The 23,603-nt window shown below is 47.6% G+C and overlaps 1 protein-coding gene across 7 annotated transcripts in view; it reads left to right on the top strand.

The window, feature by feature from the left end:
• The window catches only part of GNB1 (G protein subunit beta 1), a 115,588-nt gene that overhangs the window by 85,362 nt on the left and 6,623 nt on the right, over nt 1-23,603 (top strand). For all 7 annotated transcript variants that reach the window (XM_017956334.3, XM_031663648.1, XM_003890982.5 and 4 more), the window contains 3 exons: nt 7,786-7,849; nt 10,064-10,226; nt 21,859-21,925. In XM_017956334.3, the coding sequence (XP_017811823.1) occupies nt 7,786-7,849; nt 10,064-10,226; nt 21,859-21,925 (294 nt within the window). The remainder of the gene's footprint in view (nt 1-7,785; nt 7,850-10,063; nt 10,227-21,858; nt 21,926-23,603) is intronic.

Below are 23,603 nucleotides of genomic sequence, written 5' to 3'. Positions count from 1 at the left end.
GTGTGCACTTGGAGTCCCAGCTACTCAGGAGGCTGAGGTGGGAGGATCACTTGAACCCAGGAGGCAGGGAAGCAGAGCTTGCAGTGAGCCGAGATCACCCCACTGTGTTTCAGCCTGCACGACAGAGTGAGACCCTGTCTCTAAATAAATAAGTATATACTTTGTGAATTCAAAGTTATTCCTTTAAAAAAATTAAAAAGAATTAAAAAAATATGTTCTGGCCGAGTGCAGTGGCTCACCCTTGTAATCCCAGCACTTTGGGAGGCCGAGGTGGGCGGATCACTTGAGGTCAAGAGTTCGAGACCAGCCTCCTGGCCAACATGGCACAACCCTGTCTCTACTAAAAATTTAAAAATTAGCTGGGCATGCTTGCTGTAGTCCCAGCTACTTGGAAGGCTGAGATACACAGAAGTTACGGTGAGCCGAAATTGCGCCACTGGGTGACAGAGTGACATCTGACTCAAAAAAAAAAAAAAAGAAAGAAAGAAAGAAAAATGTTGTTACTAGTCTATCTATGTTAGAACTTGTTGTCAAAAGTAGTTGCGAAACAAAACAATATGCTACCTCTGGGGCCTTTCCTCCATGTGTGGGAACACTGGTGTCCAGATCAGGCAGGTTAGTGGAGTGGACAGTGCTGTTGCTGGGCAGTGTTCGGGTACTCAGAGCACTGCACCACCAGGTAATGTGTCTCCTTCACCAGCCGGGCTCTGGACTGGGTAGTCTGGAAAGGATGAGAGTGACCTGCAGGCAGGTTGTTCAGGAACCTAAGAGATGGGTGTGTGACCTGAGCAGTGGAGGTGGGGCTCGGGCTCAGGGTGGGTGGGGTGGGCACCAGATCACTGGATGGGAGACTTTATGATCCGTCTGTCTCAAACACACTTTGTGTCTTGAAAGCCCCAGGATTAGAAGGAAGAAAAGCAAGGACTGACAAAGCAGGACCAAGTTCAGAGTCATGGCCACCCTGTGAGCAAGGTGGTGTTCAGTGAGGCCTGTGGGAGGCTGGGGTGCCACATTGGTCCTTGTTCTTGGACAGGGTGCTAGGTGCATGGCATTTGTTGTATAATTGCACAGTCATGAGAAAACCAAAATAATATTATGGAGAACCTCTGCTTTCCAGAGCCTTCTAGAGAGTGCTTGTTCTAAATAGTCATTTGTTTCTGGATAGGCTAGTGTTTGCCTCTTTAAGGTCCAAAAGAGTTTTTTTGGGGGGAGGGTGTGTGTGTGTGTGTGTGTGTGTGTGGTGTGTCTCTATCGGGGGGAGGGTGTGTGTGTGTGTGTGTCTCTATCCTTGTTCCATAAGCTCTCTTTTTTTTTGTGCACAACGTGCAGGTTTATTACGTAGGTATACCTGTGCCATGTTGGTTTGCTGCACCCATTAACTCGTCATTTACATTAGATATTTCTCCTAATGCTATCCCTCCCCCTGCCGCCCACCCCATGACAGAGGGTGGAGGGTATATATTTTCTTTAATCTTCGTATTTCCTGCCTTCATAAACAAATGTTACTGTTTAAGACTTTTTTCATGACTTAAAGCTGTAATTTATGAATACCAGTTCTTTTTTGTTGTTGTTGAGACAGAGTCTCACTTTGTCACCCAGGCTGGAGTGCAGTGGTGCGATCTTGGCTCACTGCAAGCTCAGCCTCCTGAATAGCTGGAACTACAGGTGCCTGCTGCCACGCCCGGCTAATTTTTTTGTATTTTTAGTAGAGACGGGGTTTCACCATGTTAGCCAGGATGGTCTCAATTTCCTGACCTCGTGATTTGCCTGCCTCGGCCTCCCAAAGTGCTGGGATTACAGGCGTGAGCTACCGTGTCCAGCCTATGAATACCAGTTCTTTCACTGTGTTTGTTTGATTTATGGACACTATGAAACAGTAGAAATGACTACTAATTTGTCTTTCTTTCTTTCTTTTTTTTTTGAGATGAAGTCTTGTTGCCCAGACTGGAGTGCAGTGGCAGCTCACTGCAAGCTGGACTTAACTGCAAGCTCTGCCTCCTGGGTTCATGCCATTCTCCTGCCTCAGCCTCCTGAGTAGCTGGGACTACAGGCTCCCCCCACCATGCCCAGCTAATTTTTTTTGTTGTATTTTTAGTAGAGACAGGGTTTCATTGTTAGCCAGGATGGTCTCGATCTCCTGACTTCGTGATCTGCCTGCCTCGGCCTCCCAAAGTGCTGGGATTACAGGTGTGAGCCACCGTGCCCGGCCTAGTTTGTCTTTCAAAACTACGTGAGGCTAGACGCGGTGGCTCACACCTGTAATCCCAGCACTTTGGGAGGCCAACTCAGGTGGATCCCTTGAGTTCAGAAGTTTGAGACCAGCCTGGCCAACATGGTATAACCCCATCTCTTCTGAAAATACAAAAATTAGCCAGGTGTGGTGGCGAACGCCTGTAGTTTCAGCTACTCAAGAGGCTGAGGTGGGAGAATCGCTTGAACTCAGGAGGTGGAGGTTGCAGTGAACCAAGATTGCACCATTGCACTCCAGCCTGGGCAACAGAGTGAGACTCTGTCTCAAAATATATAGATATAGATATAGATATATATACACACACACGCGCGCGTGCGTGCACACATTGCACTCCCGCCTGGGTGACGGATCGAGACTCTGTCTCAAAAAGCAAAACAGAACACAAAGCTACATGAAAGGCCAGGCACCGTGGTTCACGCTTGTAATCCCAGCACTTTGGGAGACTGAGGCGAGTGGATCACCTGAGGTCAGGAGTTTGAGACCAGCCTGGCCAACGTGGTAAAACCCCGTCTCTACCAAAAGTACAAAAGTTAACCGGGTTGGTGGTGGGCACCTGTAATCCCAACTACTCAGGAGACTGAGGCAGGAGAATCGCTTGAATCCAGGAGGCAGAGGTTGCAGTGAGCCAAGATTGCACCACTGCACTCCAGCCTGGGTGACAGAGTGAGGCTCTGTCTCAAAAAAAAAAAAACATACAAAAAAAACTACATGCGAGGTGAGGCCCACAATGACTACTTGTTATGTATGTATGTATTAACGTATCAGATGTACATTTGTAATATGTTTATCAATATATTTATTTGTACTAAAAGGTGACTTTTTTTTTTTTTTTTTTTTGAGACTGGGTCTCACTCTGTTGTCCATGCTAGAATGCAGTGGTGCGATCCTAGCTCACTGCAGTCTTGAACTGTGGTGCTCAAGCAATCCTGCCTCAGCCTCCTGAGTAGCTGGTACCACAGGTGCACATTACCGTGCCCAGCTGATTTTTTAAAAATATTTTTTGTAGAGACCGGGTCTCCCTATGTTGCCCGTGTTGGTCTCAAACTCCTAGACTTTACCGATCTCTTATCTCAGCTTCCCAAAGTGCTGGGGTTACAGACATGAGCCACCACCCTCCCTCCTTTGAGTAAAATGAAGGACGTTAGGTGTTTTGATTTTTGACAGCTACTTTCAGGGTCCTGGAGCCATTTAGCTTGCTTCCTGGCTCTCGCCTCTATGTTCTAGGTGAGTGGCACCTCAGATAATTGATTGTTGAGTAGGTAAAGGCACTGGCAGGCAACGTGAACCCAGCTCTCCAACAGCTCTCTAATCCGGGACTAGGAGGCATGTCTTCTCTCACCTTCTGGAGGATCAGTCGACAGCTTACATGTCCCTAATCCCTCTGGAAGTCAGCAGTTATTAAGCTCTCTGACCGGGAGACCTCTGTAAAGGTGATCCTCCTAATCTAGGAGGATGAGCTGCTTTAGATCAGCTCTGATACTCAACAGAAAGTCTCAGAAGGGCTGGGCAGAAATAGAGCTAGAGAGGGAACCTTATACCATTACATAGAAATAATTTTCAGTGTTTAATATGTTGATGACAACCTGGATTGAGAAGTTTGCTTTAAGAATTGCATCTGGCCGGGCGCGGTGGCTCAAGCCTGTAATCCCAGCACTTTGGGAGGCCGAGATGGGCGGATCACGAGGTCAGGAGATCGAGACCATCCTGGCTAACACGGTGAAACCCCGTCTCTACTAAAAAATACAAAAAAAAACTAGCCGGGCGAGGTGGCGGGCGCCTGTAGTCCCGGCTACTCGGAAGGCTGAGGCAGGAGAATGGCGGGAACCCGGGAGGTGGAGCTTGCAGTGAGCTGAGATCCGGCCACAGCACTCCAGCCTGGGTGACAGAGCGAGACTCCGTCTCAAAAAAAAAAAAGAATTGCATCTGAAGGCTGGGTGCAGTGGCTCACGCCTGTAATCCTGGCTGAGGTGGGCAGATTGCCTGAGCTCAGGAGTTCGAGACTAGCATGGCAAAACCCTGTCTCTACTAAAAATACAAAAAGTTAGCCAGGCATGGTGGTGCACATCTGTAATTCCAGCTACTGGGAAGGCTGACGCACGAGAATTGCTTCAACCTGGGAGGCAGAGGTTGAAGTGAGCTGAGATTGTGCCATGTTGCTCCAGCCTGAGTGACAGAGTGAGACTCTGTCTCAAAATAATAATAATAATAATAATAATAATAATTGCATCTGAAAAATAATAGGATGGGAGCCTACACTTAGTTTTTAGTTCTGTGATAAATTTTGTAATAAACTGCAGGTGAAAAGGCTTTCATTTGTTAAACTCATTGACACCTTTGTAAAGTTAGTACTTAGTGTATCAAAACATCTAGTTTGATATTAAAAGTCTCAGTTATCAACAAAACTTGAGAGAGCGTTACTCCAGCTTTGGGTCAGCTTTAAGAAGTCACATATGTTCACAGCTGAAATAGTTAAAACCTGCGTTTTGAGGCACCGTGGCTTACGCCTGTAATCCCAACATTTTGGGAGGCCAAGGCAGGCGGATCACTTGAGGCCAGGAGTTGGAGACCAGCCTGGCTAACATGGGGAAAGCCCATCTCTACTGAAAATACAAAAATTGGCCAGGCGTGGTGGCACGTGCCTGTAATCCCAGCTACTTGGGAGACTGAGGCATGAGAATCACTTGAACCCAGGAGATAGAGTTTGCAGTGAGCCGAGATCACGCCAGTGCACTCCAGCCTGAGTGACAGAGGGAGACCCTGTCTCAAAAAAACAAAAACAAAAACAAAACCCTCATTTGATAAAATCCTTAAGCCGGGCACGGTGGCTCACGCCTGTAATCCCAGCACTTTGGGAGGCCGAGACGGGCGGATCACGAGGTCAGGAGATCGAGACCATCCTGGCTAACACGGTGAAACCCCGTCTCTACTAAAAAATACAAAAAACTAGCCGGGCGAGGTGGCAGGCACCTGTAGTCCCAGCTACTCCGGAGGCTGAGGCCGGAGAATGGCGTGAACCCGGGAGGCGGAGCTTGCAGTGAGCTGAGATCTGGCCACTGCACTCCAGCCTGGGCGACAGAGCCAGACTCAGTCTCAAAAAAAAAAAAAAAAAAAATCCTTAAAAGTAAAAATCCTTATACCGTCATTTACCGCACTGACAGATATCTCTGCGTCAAACAGTAGAACCCTCTTGCTCTTCATTGAAAACAGCATTCTATGCTACAGAGTTCCTTAGGACCTCTCATGAGCAGCTTTGGTTCCCAGGAGTTACTTTCATCCACCTTACTCGCCTGCTAAGGTGAAATTCTTTTGCTCGTTATTCGTATTTTCCTTTGTAGTATGGAGCTCCTTTTCAACACGTGGATTCCAAACTGAGCACAGTTGCCAGAACAAGGAAATAATTATGAAAAAATACATGGTTGGGCGCAGTGGCTCAACACTTGTAATACCAGCACTTTGGAGGCTGAGGTGGGCGGGTCACCTGAGGTCAGGAGTTAGAGACCAGCCTGACCAACATGGAGAATCCCTGTCTCTACTAAAAATACAAAATTAGCTGGCCGTGGTGGCACATGCCTGTAATCCCAGCTACTTTGGAGACTGAGGCAGGAGAATTGCTTGAACCCAGGAAGTGGAGGTTGTGGTTAGCCGACGCGCCATTGCACTCCAGCCTGGGCAACAAGAGCAAAACTCCGTCTCAAAAACAAAAACACGCCGGGCGCGGTGGCTCAAGCCTGTAATCCCAGCACTTTGGGAGGCCGAGACGGGCGGATCACGAGGTCAGGAGATCGAGACCATCCTGGCTAACACGGTGAAACCCAGTCTCTACTAAAAAAAATACAAAAAACTAGCCGGGCGAGGTGGCGGCGCCTGTAGTCCCAGCTACTCCGGAGGCTGAGGCAGGAGAATGGCGTGAACCCGGGAGGCGGAGCTTGTAGTGAGCCCAGATCACGCTACTGCACTCCAGTCCGGGCGACAGAGCGAGAAGCCGTCTCAAAAAAAAAACAAAAACAAAAAAGGCCAGGCGTGGTGGCTCATGCCTATAATCCCAGCACTTTGGGAAGCTGAGGTGAGCAGATCATGAGGTCAGGAGATCAATACCATCCTGGCTAACATGGTGAGACCCCGTCTCTACTAAAAATACAAAAAAATTTAGCTGTGCAAGGTGGTGGGCACCTGTAGTCCCAGCTACTCGGAAGGCTGAGGCAGGAGAATGGTGGGAACCCGTGAGGCAGAGCTTGCAGTGAGCTGAGATGGTGCCACTGCACTCCAGCCTGGGCAACAGAGCAAGACTCCATCTCAAAAAAAAAAAAGAAAAAATTTGTGATAGTTACTGGTCTCTGCTGCCGGACCAGGCGCAGTGGTGCTGTTGTTTACCAAGCAGGTGAGGAGGGAGTGCCTCCTTTGGTTTCTAGGAGACCTTGATTCCAATTTTAGCTCAGTCTGGGAAATTTCATGAGGTATTTTGGTGAGAAATGTTTCATGAATTTGGAATGTCTTAAACGTGGTTTGTTTTTTCGTTTATTTGTTTTGTTTTTGTTTTTGTTTTTTCCAGTCAGGGTCTCGCTCTGTTGCCCAAGCTAGTGTGCAGTGGTGCAATCTTGGCTTACTGCAACCTCCGCCTCCTGGGTTCAAGCAGTTCTGCCACCTCACCCTCCTGAGTAGCTGGGATTACAGGCATGCACTACCATACCAAGCTATGTTTTTGTATTTTTGTAGTGGAGATGGGATTTTACCATGCTAGCCATGCTGGTCTCAAACTCCTGTGATCTGCCTACCTTGGCCTCCCAGTGTTGGGATTAAAGACATGAGCCTCTAATTTGATTTGTAATGAAACCAAACAGAAGCACTTATGAAATGATGTCAGCCTGTCTCAGCTGACAAAGGGAATGGGTGCCAGGGGTGATGTGGCCTGCATTCAATTGGGGGCCGCGCACTCTCCACTCTCAACTGTGGTCTGTAACAGTGTTTTTGTTCATGCTTTTAAAGTTGGTCTGACATTTAGAGCCTTCCTTTCCTTCCTCCTCTCCTCTCCTCTTCCTCTTCATCCCTTCCTCCCATCTTTCTTTCTGTCTTGTCTTTCTGTCTGTCTGTCTGTCTTTTTTGAAACAGAGCCTTGCTCTGTTGCCCAGGCTGGAGTCCAGTGGCATGATTTTGTCTCATTGTAACCTCTGCCTCCTAGGTTCCAGCAATTCTTCTGCCTCAGCTTCCTGAGTAGCTGGGATTACAGGCGCGCACTACCATACCCAGCTAATTTTTGTATTTTTAGTAGAGACAGGGTTTTGCCATGTTGGCGAGGCTGGTCTTGAACTCCTGACTTCACGTGATCTGCCTGCCTCGGCCTTCCAAAGTGTTGGGATTACAGGCGTGAGCCACTGTGCCCGACCAGAGATTTTTTTTCTTATAAATAAGTGGCTTTGTCTGAAGCACATGTAACATAGAAGCACTTAAGTCACGAGAGTCTGGGTTTTAGTCTGTTGCCCTTGTACACTTTCTGTGTTATGTGGTACTGATAGGTTTGCTTTTGTCTGTCCCTCCAGGCTTCTCGTCAGTGCCTCGCAGGATGGTAAACTTATCATCTGGGACAGCTACACCACCAACAAGGTAGGGACTGGAAAATTCCCTTCCTTGGAAAACCCACCTAGGAAACAGTATTTTAAGCTCTGGAGTCTTTTTTGTTAAATCACATAATACAAGATAGGGAAGGCAGTAACGGCAAGCTCTGTTTGTTAGTAGTGAGGTTGTGCAGGTGAGACACAAGCTGAGTCACATGCCAGCACCTGTGACAGTCTCTTCCTCTGAACCAGGTGCTGTTGTGCTATTTTCCGTTATCTCCTTACCGAGCCGATGGGAGCTAAGGACCTTCTGTGTTTCCAGGAGACCTCAATTCCAGTTTTAGCGGAGTCTGGGAAGTTTCATGTTTTATTTATAGAGTGCAGAAGTATCACTTTTCATTTAATTATTAGTTTTTTAGGAGAGATCATCATACTTTAAAGTGTAATGTATGTTATTTTCAAGACTTAATCCAAATTGTACTGTTTTGAATAAAAAGTATTGTTGGCTGGGCATGGTGGCTTATGCCTGTAATCCCAGCACTTTGGGAGGCTGAGGCAGGCAGATCACAAGGTCAGTAGATTGAGACCATCCTGGCTAACAAAGTGAAACCCTGTCTTTACCAAAAGTACAACAAATTAGCCGGGCGCGGTGGCGGGTGCCTGTAGTCCCAGCTACTTGGGAGGCTGAGGCAGGAGAACGGCGTGAACCTGGGAGGCGGAGCTTGCAGTGAGCTGAGATGGTGCCATTGCACTCCTCCAGCCTGGGCGACAGAGTGAGACTCCGTCTCAAAAAAAAAAAAAAGTATTGTCATTGGTCCAAACATATACGTAAAAGATGTTATTCAGTTTACTAAAGAATACTAAATGTGTATAAATGGTTACATTCATTACCGCAGATCTAACACACTGGGAGAGATGTGGCAGGATAGATTATAGGAATGTCCATTTTGGTTATTCCGTAAAAATATTTTGTTTTCGGCTGGGTGCGGTGGCTCACACCTGTAATTCCAGCACTTGGGAGGCTGAAGCAGGTGGATCACCTGAGGTCAGTAGTTTGAGACCAGCCTAGCCAACATGGTGAAACCTCATTCTCTACTAAAAATACAAAAAATTAGCCAGGTGTGGTGGCAGGCGCCTGTGTAATCCCAGCTACTCAGGGGGCTGAAGCAGGAGAATCACTTGAACCCGGGAGGCAGAAGTTGCAAGTGAGCCTAGATTGCGCCACTGCACTCAAACCTGGGCAACAAGAGCGAAACTCCATCTCAAAAGAAAAAAAAAAGTTTTGTTTTCAAATAAGTTCATAGCCATTTGACAGGGTAATGCAGTGTTTTCCTTCTAATATGTATGGGTTTTTTTGGGGTTTTTTTGTTTGTTTGTTTTTTTGAGACAGAGTGTTGCTCTTATCACCCTGGCTGGAGTGCAATGGCGTGATCTCTGCTCACTGCAGCCTCCACCTCCCTGGTTCAAGCAACTCTCCTGCTTCAGCCTCCTTGAGTAGCTGGGATTACAAGCGCCCACCACCATACCCAGCTAATTTTTGTATTTTAGCACAGATGGGGTTTCACCAATTTGAGGCCAGGCTGGTCTCAAATTCCTGACCTCAGGTGATCCACCCGCCTCAGCCTCCCAAAGTGCTAGGATTACAGGTGTGAGTCACCGCGCCCGGCCTGTTTGTTTTCTTGTGAGACGGAGTCTCACTCTGTTGCCCAGGCTGGAGTGCAGTGACATGATCTCAGCTCACTGCAACCTCTGCCTCCCAGGTTCAATTGATTCTCCTGCCTCAGCCACCCGAATAGCTGGGACTACAGGCATGCGCCATCATGCCCGGCTAATTTTGGTATATTTAGTAGAGACGGGGTTTCATCATGTTGGCTAGGCTGGTTTTGAACTCCTGACTTCAGGTGATCTGCCCAATTTAGCCTCCCAAAGTGCTGGGATTACTGGTATGAATGACCACACCCCGCCTAATAAAGTAGTTTTGATGAGTAGGCAGCACTACTGTTAAGTCCCCACCTAATCATAAGTCGTGACTTTAGTAAAACTGGATTGTGTGGATTGAATTTGAATCCCATGTGCAGCACTGGACTTCTCATTAATAGGCTTCACCTGAGTGGCCACTCATGGGAATTACTCTCTAGATAATTTTGGCTCTTATTTTGTTCTGTTACCTCCTATGCAATGAAAGTTGGAGATGAGATAATCCTAGCGTCAGTGTTGTTTTTGAACATAAAGGTGTTTGCATCATCTGTGTTTCTGTCATTAGGTCCACGCCATCCCTCTGCGCTCCTCCTGGGTCATGACCTGTGCATACGCCCCTTCTGGGAACTATGTGGCCTGCGGTGGCCTGGATAACATTTGCTCCATTTACAATCTGAAAACTCGTGAGGGGAACGTGCGCGTGAGTCGTGAGCTGGCAGGACACACAGGTACCCATCCTTGTTCATAACCTTCAAGTGACACAAGCTGTTTAGCTGGAGTACATTATATGCTTTGGATATTCACCTTTTATCAGTCATTTATTAATTAATTATTATTACTATTTTTTTTGTCTTTGAGGTGGAGTCTTGCTCTTTCGCCCAGGCTAGAGTGTATTGGCATGATCTTGGCTCAGTGCAAGCTCTGCCTCCCGGGTTAACGCCATTCTCCTGCCTCAGCCTCCTGAGTAGCTGGGACTACAGGCACCTGCCACCACGCCCGTCTAATTTCTTTTTGCATTTTTAGTAGAGATGGGGTTTCACCGTGTTAGCCAGGCTGGTTTTGAACTCCTGACCTCATGATCCGCCTGCCTTAGCCTTCCAAAGTGCTGGGATTATAGGCGTCAGCCACTGCACCCGGCGTTATCAATCATTATTAATGAGACTGGTTCAAATAAAAGTCACAGTAATGGCCAGAAGTCTTCTGAAAATGAAACTAAAAACAGGCCTGATGTGCCTTTACCAGTACGAAACCTGTGGATTTGCGCTGGACATGGTGGCTCATGCCTGTAATTACAACATTCTGGGAATCCAAGGTAGGAGAATAGCTTGGAGCCAGGAGTTCGAGACCAGCTGGGACAACAAAACTTAGACCCCTTCTCTACAAAAAAGGAAAAACTTAGCCACACACAGTGGCGCACACCTGTGGTCCCAGCTCCTCGGGAGGATGGCTCAAGCCTGGGTGGTTGAGGCTGCAGGGAGCTATGATTGCACTACTGCACTCCAGGCTGGGTGAAAGTGAGACCCTGTCTCTGCAAATGAGGCAGAATAGAGCCCTGTGGCTGTAAGTGCTAGGTAGTCTATTATCTCACCAAGATTTTGTTTACTTGTGACACTAATTCATCATGAAAGGCATACATTTGCTGAAAAAGGATGTCCTATTCTAATATATTTTACCTCTCTGGCTGTATTATCTGTTCTCAGAAATGTTATGGCCCCAGTACTTTTTGGTAACACTCCGCCCACTTCACATGCAGCCAAAGAAATCAGTTCATGGAGTCACTAGTACTGCTTTTGACACCTATTAAGCAGTCTGATAAATAAGTTAATTTTGGCCAGATTACAAGTATAACCTTGTCCTTTGAAAGATATGCTGCTATTGTTGATTTCTGTTCTTGGTTCTTTCCTGCCTTCTGCTTACTTTGGAGTTGCCTTCTTCTTAATTTTCCAGCTGCCTAAAGTAGATTTGTAGGCCACTGGTTTGCTTCCTTTTCAGATACAATCACTTAAATTTTTTAATTTCCCTCTAAGCATGGCTTTAGCTGCATCACACACATATTTTTAATATTGTCTTTTTTTTTTTTTTAAGATGGAGTCCTCCTCTGTCACCCAGGCTGGAGTGCAGTGGTGTGATCTCAGCTCACTGAAACCTCCACCCCCTGGGTTCAAGCGATTCTCCTGCCTCAGCCTCCCGAGTAGATTACAGATGTGCACCACAACGCCTGGCCAATTTTTGTATTTTTTAGTAGAGACAGGATTTTGCCATGTTGGTCAGGCTAGTCTCGAACTCCTGACCTCAAGTGATCTGCCCGCCTTGGCCTCCCAAAGTGCTGAGATTGCAGGCTTGAGCCACCACTGCCAGCCTATATTGTCTTTTAATTATCATTCGATGTGAAATTTTTTAATATCCTTGTGAGTGCTTATTTGACTTATGGGTTATTTAGATGTATAATTTTTATATATCTGAAGTTTTCTTAGTTATCATTGATTTCTAATTAGATGCCATTGTGCTTTAAGACACACTTTGTATCATTTCAGTCCTTTGACATTTGAGGCTTATTTTTAATGGAGCTGATGGTCTTGTCATGGTGTCTGCGCTGTGTGCACATGGGAATGATGTGTGTGTTTGTTGTATCTGGGCCTGATTTTCTTTTTTTTTCTTTTTTTTTTTTTGAGACAGAGTCTCGCTCTGTCGCCCAGGCTGGAGTGCAGTGGCGCGATCTCAGCTCACTGCAAGCTCCACCTCCCGGGTTTACGCCATTCTCCTGCCTCAGCCTCCCGAGTAGCTGGGACTACAGGCGCCCACCACCGCATCCGGCTAATTTTTTGTATTTTTAGTAGAGACAGGGTTTCACCGTGTTAGCCAGGATGGTCTCAATCTCCTGACCTCGTGATCCGCCCGCCTCGGTCTCCCAAAGTGCTGGGATTACAGGCGTGAGCCACCGCGCCCGGCCCTGGGCCTGATTTTCTACATACATGTTAATTAGAGCAAGATTTTTGGCATGTTCAAATCTTCTGTATCTTTCTATGAAATGTTCATGCAGGGCTGTTAAAATGATTATGGATTTTCTAATTCTCCTGTTAATTCTGTCAATATATGCTTCAGATACCTTGAACTCTTTTAGTAGATGCCTTTACGTTTGTCGTCTCTTTGTGACTAATTGACCCTGTGACCCTGCTATCATGATGAACTGTTCTTTCTTGCTCATAATGCTCTTTGTTGGGAACCGCTACTTTTTCTGATACTCATGTAGCCAGCCCTGCCTTCGTGAGGGTCCTTTCAGCTTAACTGTGTCTTTGAAAATAGTCGGTTATAGACTTCACATAATTGTTGGGTCTTGGTTTTTTCTGCCTGCCTTTGGAATATGCTTTTGCACATTTGTATTTCCTATTGTAGCTCTGCTACTTTGTCACCTTTTTGTCCCTTCATTTTTGTATTTTGGTTGTTCCTTTCCTACCTTCCTTTGAGTTATTTGATTACAGGTGTGAGCCACCACGCCTGGCCTGGGTTACTTGATTTTTTAAAAAAATCTGTTTTACTTTGTGGGCTTTGTAGGTAAACCATTTTGCCTGATGTCTTAGTGGTGTCTTTAGGGATTATAGTGTACATTCGCAGTGTCTCGCGGTCCTCTAGTTACCGTGGTACTAGTTGATAGGAAATGTAAGGAGCTCGCAGCCACATACGGGCCTCCTGTCTGCCCTTCCTCACTCTTGGTGTGGTTTTCATATGCATCACACCTGTGTGTGTTACTAGCCCCTTGATGCATTGTTGTATTCTTTACTTGAAACATTCTTAAGAAATTAGGGGTCTTATAATGTGAATAAATATGAAAAGTAGGCCGAGCACAGTGGCTCAAGCCTGTAATCCCAGCACTTTGGGAGGCCGAGGAGATGGGCAGATCACGAGGTCAGGAGATCGAGACCATCCTGGCTAACACGGTGAAACCCCGTCTCTACTAAAAAATACAAAAAACTAGTCGGGCGAGGTGGCGGGCGCCTGTAGTCCCAGCTACTCAGGAGGCTGAGGCAGGAGAATGATGTGAGGCGGAGCTTGCAGTGAGCTGAGATCCGGCCACTGCACTGCAGCCTGGGCGACAGAGCGAGACTCCGTCTCAAAAAAAAAAAAAAAATATGAAAAGCATGAAGTAGGCCGGGCACGGTGGCTCACGCCTGTAATCCCAACAGTTTGCGAGGCCGAGGCAGGCAGATCACCTGAGGCCAGGAGTTTGAGATCAGCCTGGCCAACATGGCAAAACCCTGTGTCTACTAAAAATACAAAAAGTAGCCGAGCATGGTGGCACGCACTTGTAGTCCCAGCTGCTCTGTAGGCTGAAGCAGGAGAATCGCTTGAACCTGGGAGGCGGAGGTTGCAGTGAGCTGAGATCACGCCACTGTACTCCAGCCTGGGTGACAGAGTGAGACTCCGGCTCAGAGAGAAAAGAATGAAATAAATCTACTCTGCCCTCCGGAGAGAGCTTCTGTGTCCAGTGCCCTTCCCGCTCTCCTGCAGAGGCGCCTTCTGCGGGCATCCTGTCGGCCGAAAGCCCTACCCAGAACAAGTCATGGTTAGTGCAGGTCTCAGGTCTGCTGCTGGCAAAAGCACTTAGTGTTCATTTCCCTAAGATTTCTATTTTGCCTTTATTCTTGAAGGGTATTTTTGCTAGATATCTAGAATTATGGGTTAACTCTTTTTTTCATTTATTTTTCTTTTTTTAGCAATCTAAAGATTTGTTTTGGGTTTTAGCAGTTTGCATGTAGGTGCCTCGATGTGATTTTCTTTGCATTTATTGTGCTTTGGCATCTTGAATCTATAAGTTTGTCTTTCACCAAATTTGGGAAGTTTTAGACCATGTCTTCAAAGCATCCTGTGTCCTTAGTCCCTGCCCCTCTGTGCTGCAGTAACACATGCGTCTGTGCTGTCCCCGAGGCTCTGGGGGCTGCGGCTTGTTCTCACTTTCCCACTTCAGATGTGCTCCTTTTTGTTGTTAGCGCCACTCACTTGCTTAAACCTTTTTATTTCCATTCAAGTTCATGTCCTTGTTACCTCTGATAAACTAAGGCTCTCCAGCAGATTCTTTATGTCAGATATTTCTTCTGCAGTTCTGGAATTTCTGTTGCTTTTATTTAGAAATGTTTCCTTTTCTTGCTGAGATTCCCTGTTCTTGTATAATAGCATGTTTTATTTTGCATCCACAAGGAGAGTTTAAGAGCTGCCTTTGGAGTTCTTGTTTGCTGATCTCAGCATCTCGTTTTCCTGACGTTGGTCCTTGTGGATCTCTCCTCTGGAGTCTGAGTGACATGTTGCTATTTTTTAGTACATGTAGTAATTTCAAATTGTATTCTAGACATTGTAAATATTGTGTCATAGAGACTTTGTGTCCGGTTACGTTCCCCAGAATTAACTGATGTTTAGGTTCGTTTTATCAGGCAGTCTGTCTCTGTCTGTCTTGTGTGGCTGCAGCAGAAACCTCTGTTCAGCTTTTCTGCGCTGGCTGGGCTGCATGCCTGTGCACCTCAGGGGTCGGATATCTGGTCAGCTGTGTGTGTAGTCTGGGACTCCCTTTCTGTGGCTTTCTTCTTTGTATTGTTATCCTTTCGCCTTCTGGCTGTGATTGTCCAGTAATTTGTCTACTGGCTCTTGAAGACCTTGGCCACAGGTCTTGTGTGTGAGGCTGTAGCCCTGGGGTTATCACAGACAGTCCCCTCCTCAGGGAAAAGTCCTTAAGAACAAACCATGCCCAGCCTTTCTTTTCTCCCAGGGGAGACTCCTCCAGTTTCTGCCTGCTCTTGTTTGCCTGCTTTCAGGTGTTTGGTTTTTGTATTTCATGCAGTGCTTATAGTTGTTTCTGTGAGAAGGTAATACCTACGGATGGGAGCCACTGGCCGTCACTGGCAGTCCAGCCAGGCAGCTCATACCGACCCTGTAAACCACACAACTCTTTCTGATGCAGCACCCTTTTTGGAAAGCTGTTCTCTGTGTTGAGCAGCCCCTTCCCATGACGGTCAGAGTCAGTGCCTCTGTTTACATTGGTAGTCAAAGGTTGCTGGATTTAACACTGACTGTATTTGTCTGTTGAAACCAAAGAAAGAAAAGCCAAAAATACCCAAGAAAATAAAAAAACTGGTATTAGTAGGAATATTTTGGAGATTTTATTTCCTTCATAGTTCATGAAATTTTACTTCTGAGGAGTTGTGTTATTTAAAAACACACATACACACAATTTGGCCTCTTAAGAGTGTTTGTGAGCCTGGGTGACATAGGGTGACCCCGTCTCTACAAAAAAATACAAAAATTAGCCAGGTGTGACTGAAGCCTGTGGTCCCAGCTACTCAAGAGGCTGAGGCGGGAGGTTCCTTTGTGCTTGGGAGGTCAAGACTGCAGTGAGCCGTGATCAGGCCACTGCATTCCAGCCTGGGAGACAGAGTGAGAGCCTGTCTCCAAAAAAAAAAAAAGGTATTTGTAACTTTCTTCAGTCATGATTCATATTTTACAGCTTCAAATCAGTGAAAGTTGAAGTTTGAGGCTGGGCATCGTGACTCACACCTATAATCCCAGCACTTTGGGAGGCCAAGGTGGGTGGATCACCTGAGGTCAGGTGTTTGAGACCAACCTGGCCAACAAGGTGAAACCCTGTCTCTACTAAAAATACAAAAATTAGCTGGGTGTGGTGGCATGCACTTGCAGTCCCAGCTACTTGGGAGCCTGAGGCAGGAGAATCACTTGAACCAAGGAGGTGAGGTTGCAGTGAGCTGAGATCGCACCACTGCACTCCAGCCTGGGCAACAAGAGTAAAACTTCGTCTCAAAAAAAAAAAAAAAAAAAAAAAAAGTTTATTTCCAGCCCTCTGACCTAGTCTCAGATTTTTATAAAAGCAGATCCCTAAGGGCCAATGCAGGGAGACTCAACGCTTGCTCTTAGAACTTTGTTCTTGGCAAACCTCTCGGCCAGTGGAGACACGGCTGCCCTTGCCTGGATCATTCTGATCAAGATGGCTACAGATACATGAGCCTTGATCAGAAGTCCAGCCCAAGGCCTTCGTGGTAACAGCGTGCACAAGGCCTTCGTGGTAACAGCGTGCACAGGTGTCAGTGATAGAGCCCACTGTGGTAGCCAAAACTTGGGATTTTTAGACACAGTATCTTCATATAGTGAGAAGCAGAACATTTTCTATATTCATGAAAATAGTGGATTTTTTTCTGACAGGCCTCACAAGCTTGGACACAGAAGGGGATATATGTTGTCTCCCTGTAAACTCTGCTTCAGGAGCCACAACAGGGCAGCTGGTGACTAGGGTGCCTCACTGTCATCAGCCCCGGCATCTCGGCTACACTGGTTGGCCTCATAGCCTGACACCATCATGGAGGCACTCGTGGTGCCTGGACACTCCTCTCTGCACCCCTCTGAGCCTCACTTTCACATCTTCAAGTTACTTCCTCATCTCTTTCATTTTCCTTCTTACTGAACTCCTTGAAGAAAAGACCTCTGCTCTCCATCTCCTGTGCACGCCTCGGCGCAGGGCTGGGCACCTGTCTCTTCAGGTCTAGACTGAGCCTGTCCCTCACCAACACGGTCTTGTTTTTGCTCCTTGGAGCCGATCCTGGGGCGGCACAGGTGCTCCTGAAACCACCTGTCTGAGGAGGACTAGTGAGGGACTGGGTGTGGTCATGGCTGACTTCTTGGCATTTGCCCGCCTGCCTTTCAGTGTGTCCTGTGCTCCTCCCCTAGGTGGAGTCTCCTCCTTGCCCCTGCTCCCAACAGGGGATGTTCTCCAGGGTGCAGGCAGGAGAACTAAACCTTTCAAAGTGTGTTCATTGTAGAAATTTTGGAAAGGGGGCCGGGCGCAGTGGCTCATGCCTATAATCCCAGCACTTTGGGAGGCTGAGGCAGGTGGATCACCTGAGGTTAGGAGTGCAACACCAGCCTGCCACCATGGCAAAACCCCATCTCTACTAAAAATACAAAAATTAGCCGGATGTGGTGGCAGGTGCCTGTAATCCCAGCTACTTGGGAGGCTGAGGCAGCAGAAGTGCTGAACCGGGGAGGTGGAGGTTGCAGTGAGCAGAGATCGCACCACCACTGCACTCCAGCCTGGGCGACAGAGCGAGACTCCGTCTCAAAAAAAAAAAAGGAATTTTGGAAAGGAACTTTGAATCATCTTCTTTTATGTCGGGGGACCTATAATTCCATCCAGAATTAGAGTATTATGCAGTAGTTATACAGTAGTTATGCAGTAGTGTTACACAGTATTATACAACTGTAGTATTACACTGTCATTCTGTGACTCAGTAGCTGTAGAGAGTTTCATGGTGTGGTGCACTAATTTGTTCCTATTGTCGGACATTTAGGCAGTTCCCAGTTTCCCACAATTTATTATAAACATTGCTGCAGTAAACACCATCCTTGTAGATGGATGGTTTCTCAAGCCCATCGTCCTGTTCTTGGGTAAGTTTCCTCACAGGGCTGCGTCTGGCCACGCTTGTGTGTCCTTCTTGGCTTTGCTGTCTTTGGGTCGGCAGCCATGCTGGGTAGAGCAGTGTGTGCACCCATGCTGTGCTCTTCCCGGAGCCTGGTGATGTGCTCCTTTCTAGACTCTAGACTCACTCTATCCTTGAGGCACCTCTGCTGACACCACACGCCCAGGAGCCCGTCTTTCTCCTACGCTTCCACCGTCTGCCCTGCCTGTCTTCAAGCTACCCCCTCTCTCCTGGACTTTCGCGGCCTTGTCTCTACAGCCAGTGGTCCCTATGAGACACAGGACAGCCCTTCACACCCACTTGCCTATATGACCAGACCACTGTGAGGTCCCCCGGCCGCATTTCGGCCTCTCCTTGAGGCACCTGGTGCCACCTTTGTGCCCTTGCACCTCCGCACTGGGTGCACACTTTTGTTCAGGGTCTGTTTTCTCTGCCTCTCTGCAGGCTTCCAGAGGGTGGCAGCACAGGCCCCCGCACCAGGGGAGGAGGGGCGTGTTTTCACCTGAAGTGTCCCCCCACACATACCTAGGGAATTTGTTCAAATTCAGTAATAACAGAAATAGTAACTGCCTCCATTTACTGAGAACTTCTTATGTGCGCAGACAGCTCTGCTCCTCCCATCAGCTCCCCAGTTACATGGGGAGGCTGGGACTCTGAAAGAACTTACAGAAACTTTCACTGCTACTCAGCTGCCATGCTGACAGTGGAGCCCAGGTATTTCTGATTTCAGAGCCTGCAGTCTTCACCACTCATGGCCTCTTGGCCAGAAAGCCCTGCGAGACTTTCCGGGAAGAAGGGGTTAGGCCTGGTCTGTGCACAGACTGGGCCTCATGGAGTGTGCTTGGCACCCTGGGCACTGCACACCAGTCCTGCTCTCCAGGCCACATTGGACACACCCCCCAAGCATCATGTCTTGCTTAGCCCCTCAACCTGAACATGCACAGACACTAAGAGTGGCCACTGGTTGGGCAGAACCATCTAACATAATGCGTATCTTATAATAAAAAGTTGAACATCTCATGTAAATCATTGGACACCCCTGAAAATGGAAACATAGTTGTATGGGTATGTGGAGCATGGTTTTCCTACTAAATGCGTGTGTCTTTCAAACCATCATAAAGTCACAAAATTGTAAGTCGGGGCCACGTGTGGCTTATACATTTGGTCATTTCCCTTGTCCTTCATAGTTCCTGTCAGCTGATGCTTGTCCATATCATTTTATCAGCGCATGAGAGCTGTGACTTTAGGGTTCAGTCTCTGGTTCTTGGAGTAAGAAGCTGATGTCTTCTGTGTAGCTTCACTACAGCACAGGGTGGGACCGAGAGGTCATCTTTGAGACCTATGAGGTCATGATTTTATTTATTTTATTTTATTTGTTTGTTTTCTTTGAGGCAGAGTCTTGCTCTGTTGCCCAGGCTGGAGTGCACTGGCGTGAACTCTGCTCACTGCAACCTCTGCCGCCTGGGTTCAAGTGATTCTCCTGCCTCAGTCTCTCAAGTAGCTGGGATTACACATCCAGCGCCCACCACCACACCTGGCTAATTTTTATGTTTTTAGTACAGATGTGGTTTCACCGTGTTGGCCAGGCTGGTCTCAAACTCCTGACCTCAGGTGATCTGCCCGCCTCAGCCTCCCAGAGTGCTGGGATTGCAGTCATGAGCCACCGCGCCCGGCCAAGGTCATGATTCTTTCATGCAGTAAATTTGGGAGGGCCTCCGCCTAGGCCCCTGTGTGAGATGCAGGCTGTGCTGAGGCCTCCATGACTCTTCTTTCCTGCCCGTCTGTGCTCACATTCAAACAGAGTAAGTGCTGCCAGGCTCAGTGGCATGGTCTGGATGGGCACCTGATGGGGTAGGGGTGCTTCCCTGAAGCAAGGGTGAGCATGAACCAGGAAGCCAGTGGAGGGGGTTCGGGTGGAGACCCGGGAGCACGACGGCGAGCTGCAGGGCACTACAGGGGGCACCAGGTATGCAGGGCTGTCCTCCTCTGAGCTGGGTTCACCTTTATGGCCCCTAGTGTCCCTGTGGTGTGGCCTCCAGGAAGTATTTGACCACACGTGCTTTTGTAGGCATGTAGTTGGTATTTTGAGCTCTGTCATCTATGCATATTTTTTTTTCTGTCAGAGCCAGTTTAATAATGTTTGTTGGCCAGGCGTGGTGGCTCACGCCTGTAATCCCAGCACTTTGGGAGGCTGAGGCAGGTTGGTCACGAGGTCAAGAGATCAAGACCATCGTAGCCAACATGGTGAAACCCCGTCTCTACTAAAAATACAAAAATTAGCTATGTGTGGTGGCATGCGCCTGTAGTCCCAGCTACTCGGGAGGCTGAGGTAGGAGAATCGCTTGACCTGGGAGGCGGAGGTTGCGGTGAGCCGAGATCACGCCACTGCACTCCAGCCTGGCAACGGCACGAGACTCCGTCTCAAAAAAATAGTGACAATAATGTTTGTTAAATAAATGCTTTGTTTTCTCTGTAATCTTACACTTTCTACATTAAAACCCTCAGTGGGTTTATTCTTTTTTTTTTTTTTTTTGGTTTATTCTTTTTGTGCATTTTATTTTTGTTGTTTGCTGATTCATGCAGTGTCATATGACTCCCTGGGGTGTAGTTGGGGGCAAAGCATTTCAGTAAACACCCAGATCTAAACAGGTCTCTTGAAAATCACCAGTGCCACTGGAACCCCTGAATCTTCAGATTAGGGCCAGACCGTCAGCAACCCTGGGCACACACTAACTGGTTTGTTGACCCTATGCTTTTAGTTCCACAGTAAATACCAGAACTATGATCAATGTACAAAAGAAATAATGGTCAACAGAAGTCATTAACAATTTGAACTACGGGGTTCAAATGATTCTCCTGCCTCATCCTCGCAAGTAGCTGGGATTACAGGTGCCCACCATCATGCCTGATTAATTTTTGTATTTTTAGTAGAGACCAGTCATCATGTGTGGATACTGCAGACTGATTTTTTGTTGTTGCCTTTCCTTATTTTGAAAGTTGTTTAGGACGGGGCATCTTGATGTGTCCCCACCATGTCCGCTGTGTCTGGCCTCTGACGCTTCCTTCCCAGTGGGAGTGGGTAGGAATACTCAGAGACACAGAATTGTGCCCACGCTGATGTGGGTGTCACAGCCACTGTCCACAAGAAAACAAACCCACCCACACATATTCACGAGTACCCCCGTGTCTGCAGTGTTGCTGCCATGCCGCTTTCCTGTTGCCCTCGTTATCCCTTCCATGACCCACTTACCCTTGCCACCCTGACCCTGTGGCCTCACCGCCTCCTGCCCTGTCTGGGCCCCTCTGTTTGGATCCTTCTTCCCTGAGTCTACTTTCAGGACGTCCTCCCTTCTCTCCTGGCTCCCATCTTGTGAGGCCCCTACCTTGCCCTCTCCTTCCCTTAGCACTCCCTTTCCGATGTGCTATTTCAGTGATTCTCATTCTCTGTCCCCGCTGCAGTGTGGGCTGTAGGAGAGCAGGAGGTGTCTGTTTTGTTAAGGCTGTGTTCCAGGTGTCTGGATGGTTGCCCTCCTGGGCACTGGAGTCAGCTTCCCCTGAATGAGTAAATAGACAAGGGATCCCCAGCCTTTGATGTGTCAAACAGTAAAGCAGATGAAACGTGTGTGTTTCATGGGTGTGGTTTCTGCTCCTGCCCCCGTCACGGAGCTGTGGGTCTCTGTGGGACATGCTGTCCTGCCCGGCTAGGCTCTCGCCCCCACTGGCTGTGCGTGTGGACCTGCTGTGTGCACAGATGGGAACAAAAGACCAGCACAGTGCTGGTCTTACCTTAGACATAGAGCTTCTACCCAGCCAGTGTGTTTCTCTATGTATGAGACTGGATGCAAGGCCTGCTGGATTCAGCTCATCACTTAGGCCTGTTCTTTGCCAGGTTACCTGTCCTGCTGCCGATTCCTGGATGACAATCAGATCGTCACCAGCTCTGGAGACACCACATGGTAAGTACCTGACCCGGGGCAGGCAGTGCGTTGAGAACCCCACACCCCTGGCACATTCCTCTGTGAACATGGAGGAAATAAGGTTCTTGACATAATATCAGGCCATCTTTAATTTAAGTGGCCTTAAGATTTTAAACACGGCCGGGCGCGGTGGCTCAAGCCTGTAATCCTAGCACGTTGGGAGGCCGAGACGGGCGGATCATGAGGTCAGGAGATCGAGACCATCCTGGCTAACCCGGTGAAACCCCGTCTCTACCTAAAAATACAAAAAACTAGCCGGGCGTGGTGGCGGGCGCCTGTAGTCCCAGCTACTCGGGAGGCTGAGGCAGGAGAATGGCGTGAACCCGGGAGGCGGAGCTTGCAGTGAGCTGAGATCCGGCCACTGCACTCCAGCCTGTGTGACAGAGCAAGACTCCGTCTCAAAAAAAAAAAAAAAAGATTTTAAACACATAGTAGCAATGTGTGAATTCATTATACTTTTTTTTTTTTGAGACGGAGTTTTGCTCTTGTCACCCAGGCTGGAGTACAATGGTGCAATCTTGGCTCTGTGACCTCCACCTGCCAGGTTCAAATGATTCTCCTGCCTCATCCTCCCAAGTAGCTGGGATTACAGGTGCCTGCCACCATGCCTGACTAATTTTTGTATTTTTAGTAGAGACCAGGTTTTACCACGTTGGCCAGGCTGGTCCCGAACTCCTGACCTCAGGTGACCTGCCCACCTCGGCCTCCCATTACAGGCGTGAGCCACCATGCCCAGCCTCATTATACTCTCATTATACTTTTAATAAATTTACAAAGTTTAATTTTCAGCAGCTAAGAACTAAAATACAAACTTTTTTTTTTTTTTTTTTTTTTTTTTTTGAGACAGACTCTTGCTCTGTCTCCAGGCTGGAGTGCAGTGGCGTGATCTCGGCTCATTGCAACCTCTGCCTCCCGGGTTCACGCTATTCTCCTGCCTCAGCCTTCCGAGTAGCTGGGACTATAGGCGCCCGCCACCACGTCCGGTTAATTTTTGTATTTTCAGTAGAGACAGGATTTCACCATGTTGGCCAGGATGGTCTTGATCTCTTGACCTCGTGATCTGCCCACCTCAGCCTCCCAAAGTGCTGGGATTACAGGAGTGAGCCACCACACCTGGCCAATAAAGATATTTTAACTACAATCAGGCTGAAAGCACCGCTCTTCTGTTTTTTTTCCCATCTGTATGTCTGTACCTCCTTAGGTGATGTTAGGTGGGAGCAGGATGGGTTTTGATTGTCCCTTTCTGATAGCACCGTGTCACTGTGAACAGTGAGCACATACTAAAACTAACAGACGTCATAATTCAAGCGATTCCATCAGACTTCATTTTTAGCGTTTTCACCTTACAGGTGAACGGAAACCCACTTAAAACACTAGAAGTTTTTCATTTGTGGCATCAAAGTACTAAATTAAATGTCCAGATAGTTATTTTATGAGTCATTTTAGACTTCAGCTGGCCATGTGGGTTTTTCTGGTCTTCTGAGGCATGATTTGATGGCAGGAGCTGTGTCCAGGCCAGGGCACAGACCTCTAGTCACGCAGTTGGTAGGGTTCACCGAGACATGGGCCCTTAACCAACTTATCAGCAAAGCATCTGTGGTATTATAAGGTGTCTCGTTGTATAAATTTCATAGATTTACAAAAGATTTGTCACCTA

Source organism: Papio anubis, chromosome 1, assembly GCF_008728515.1.
Source record: "Papio anubis isolate 15944 chromosome 1, Panubis1.0, whole genome shotgun sequence".
Lineage (NCBI taxonomy): Eukaryota > Metazoa > Chordata > Mammalia > Primates > Cercopithecidae > Papio > Papio anubis.
Note: the sequence above shows the minus strand (reverse complement) of the source record. Positions and strands in the feature narration are given on the sequence as shown.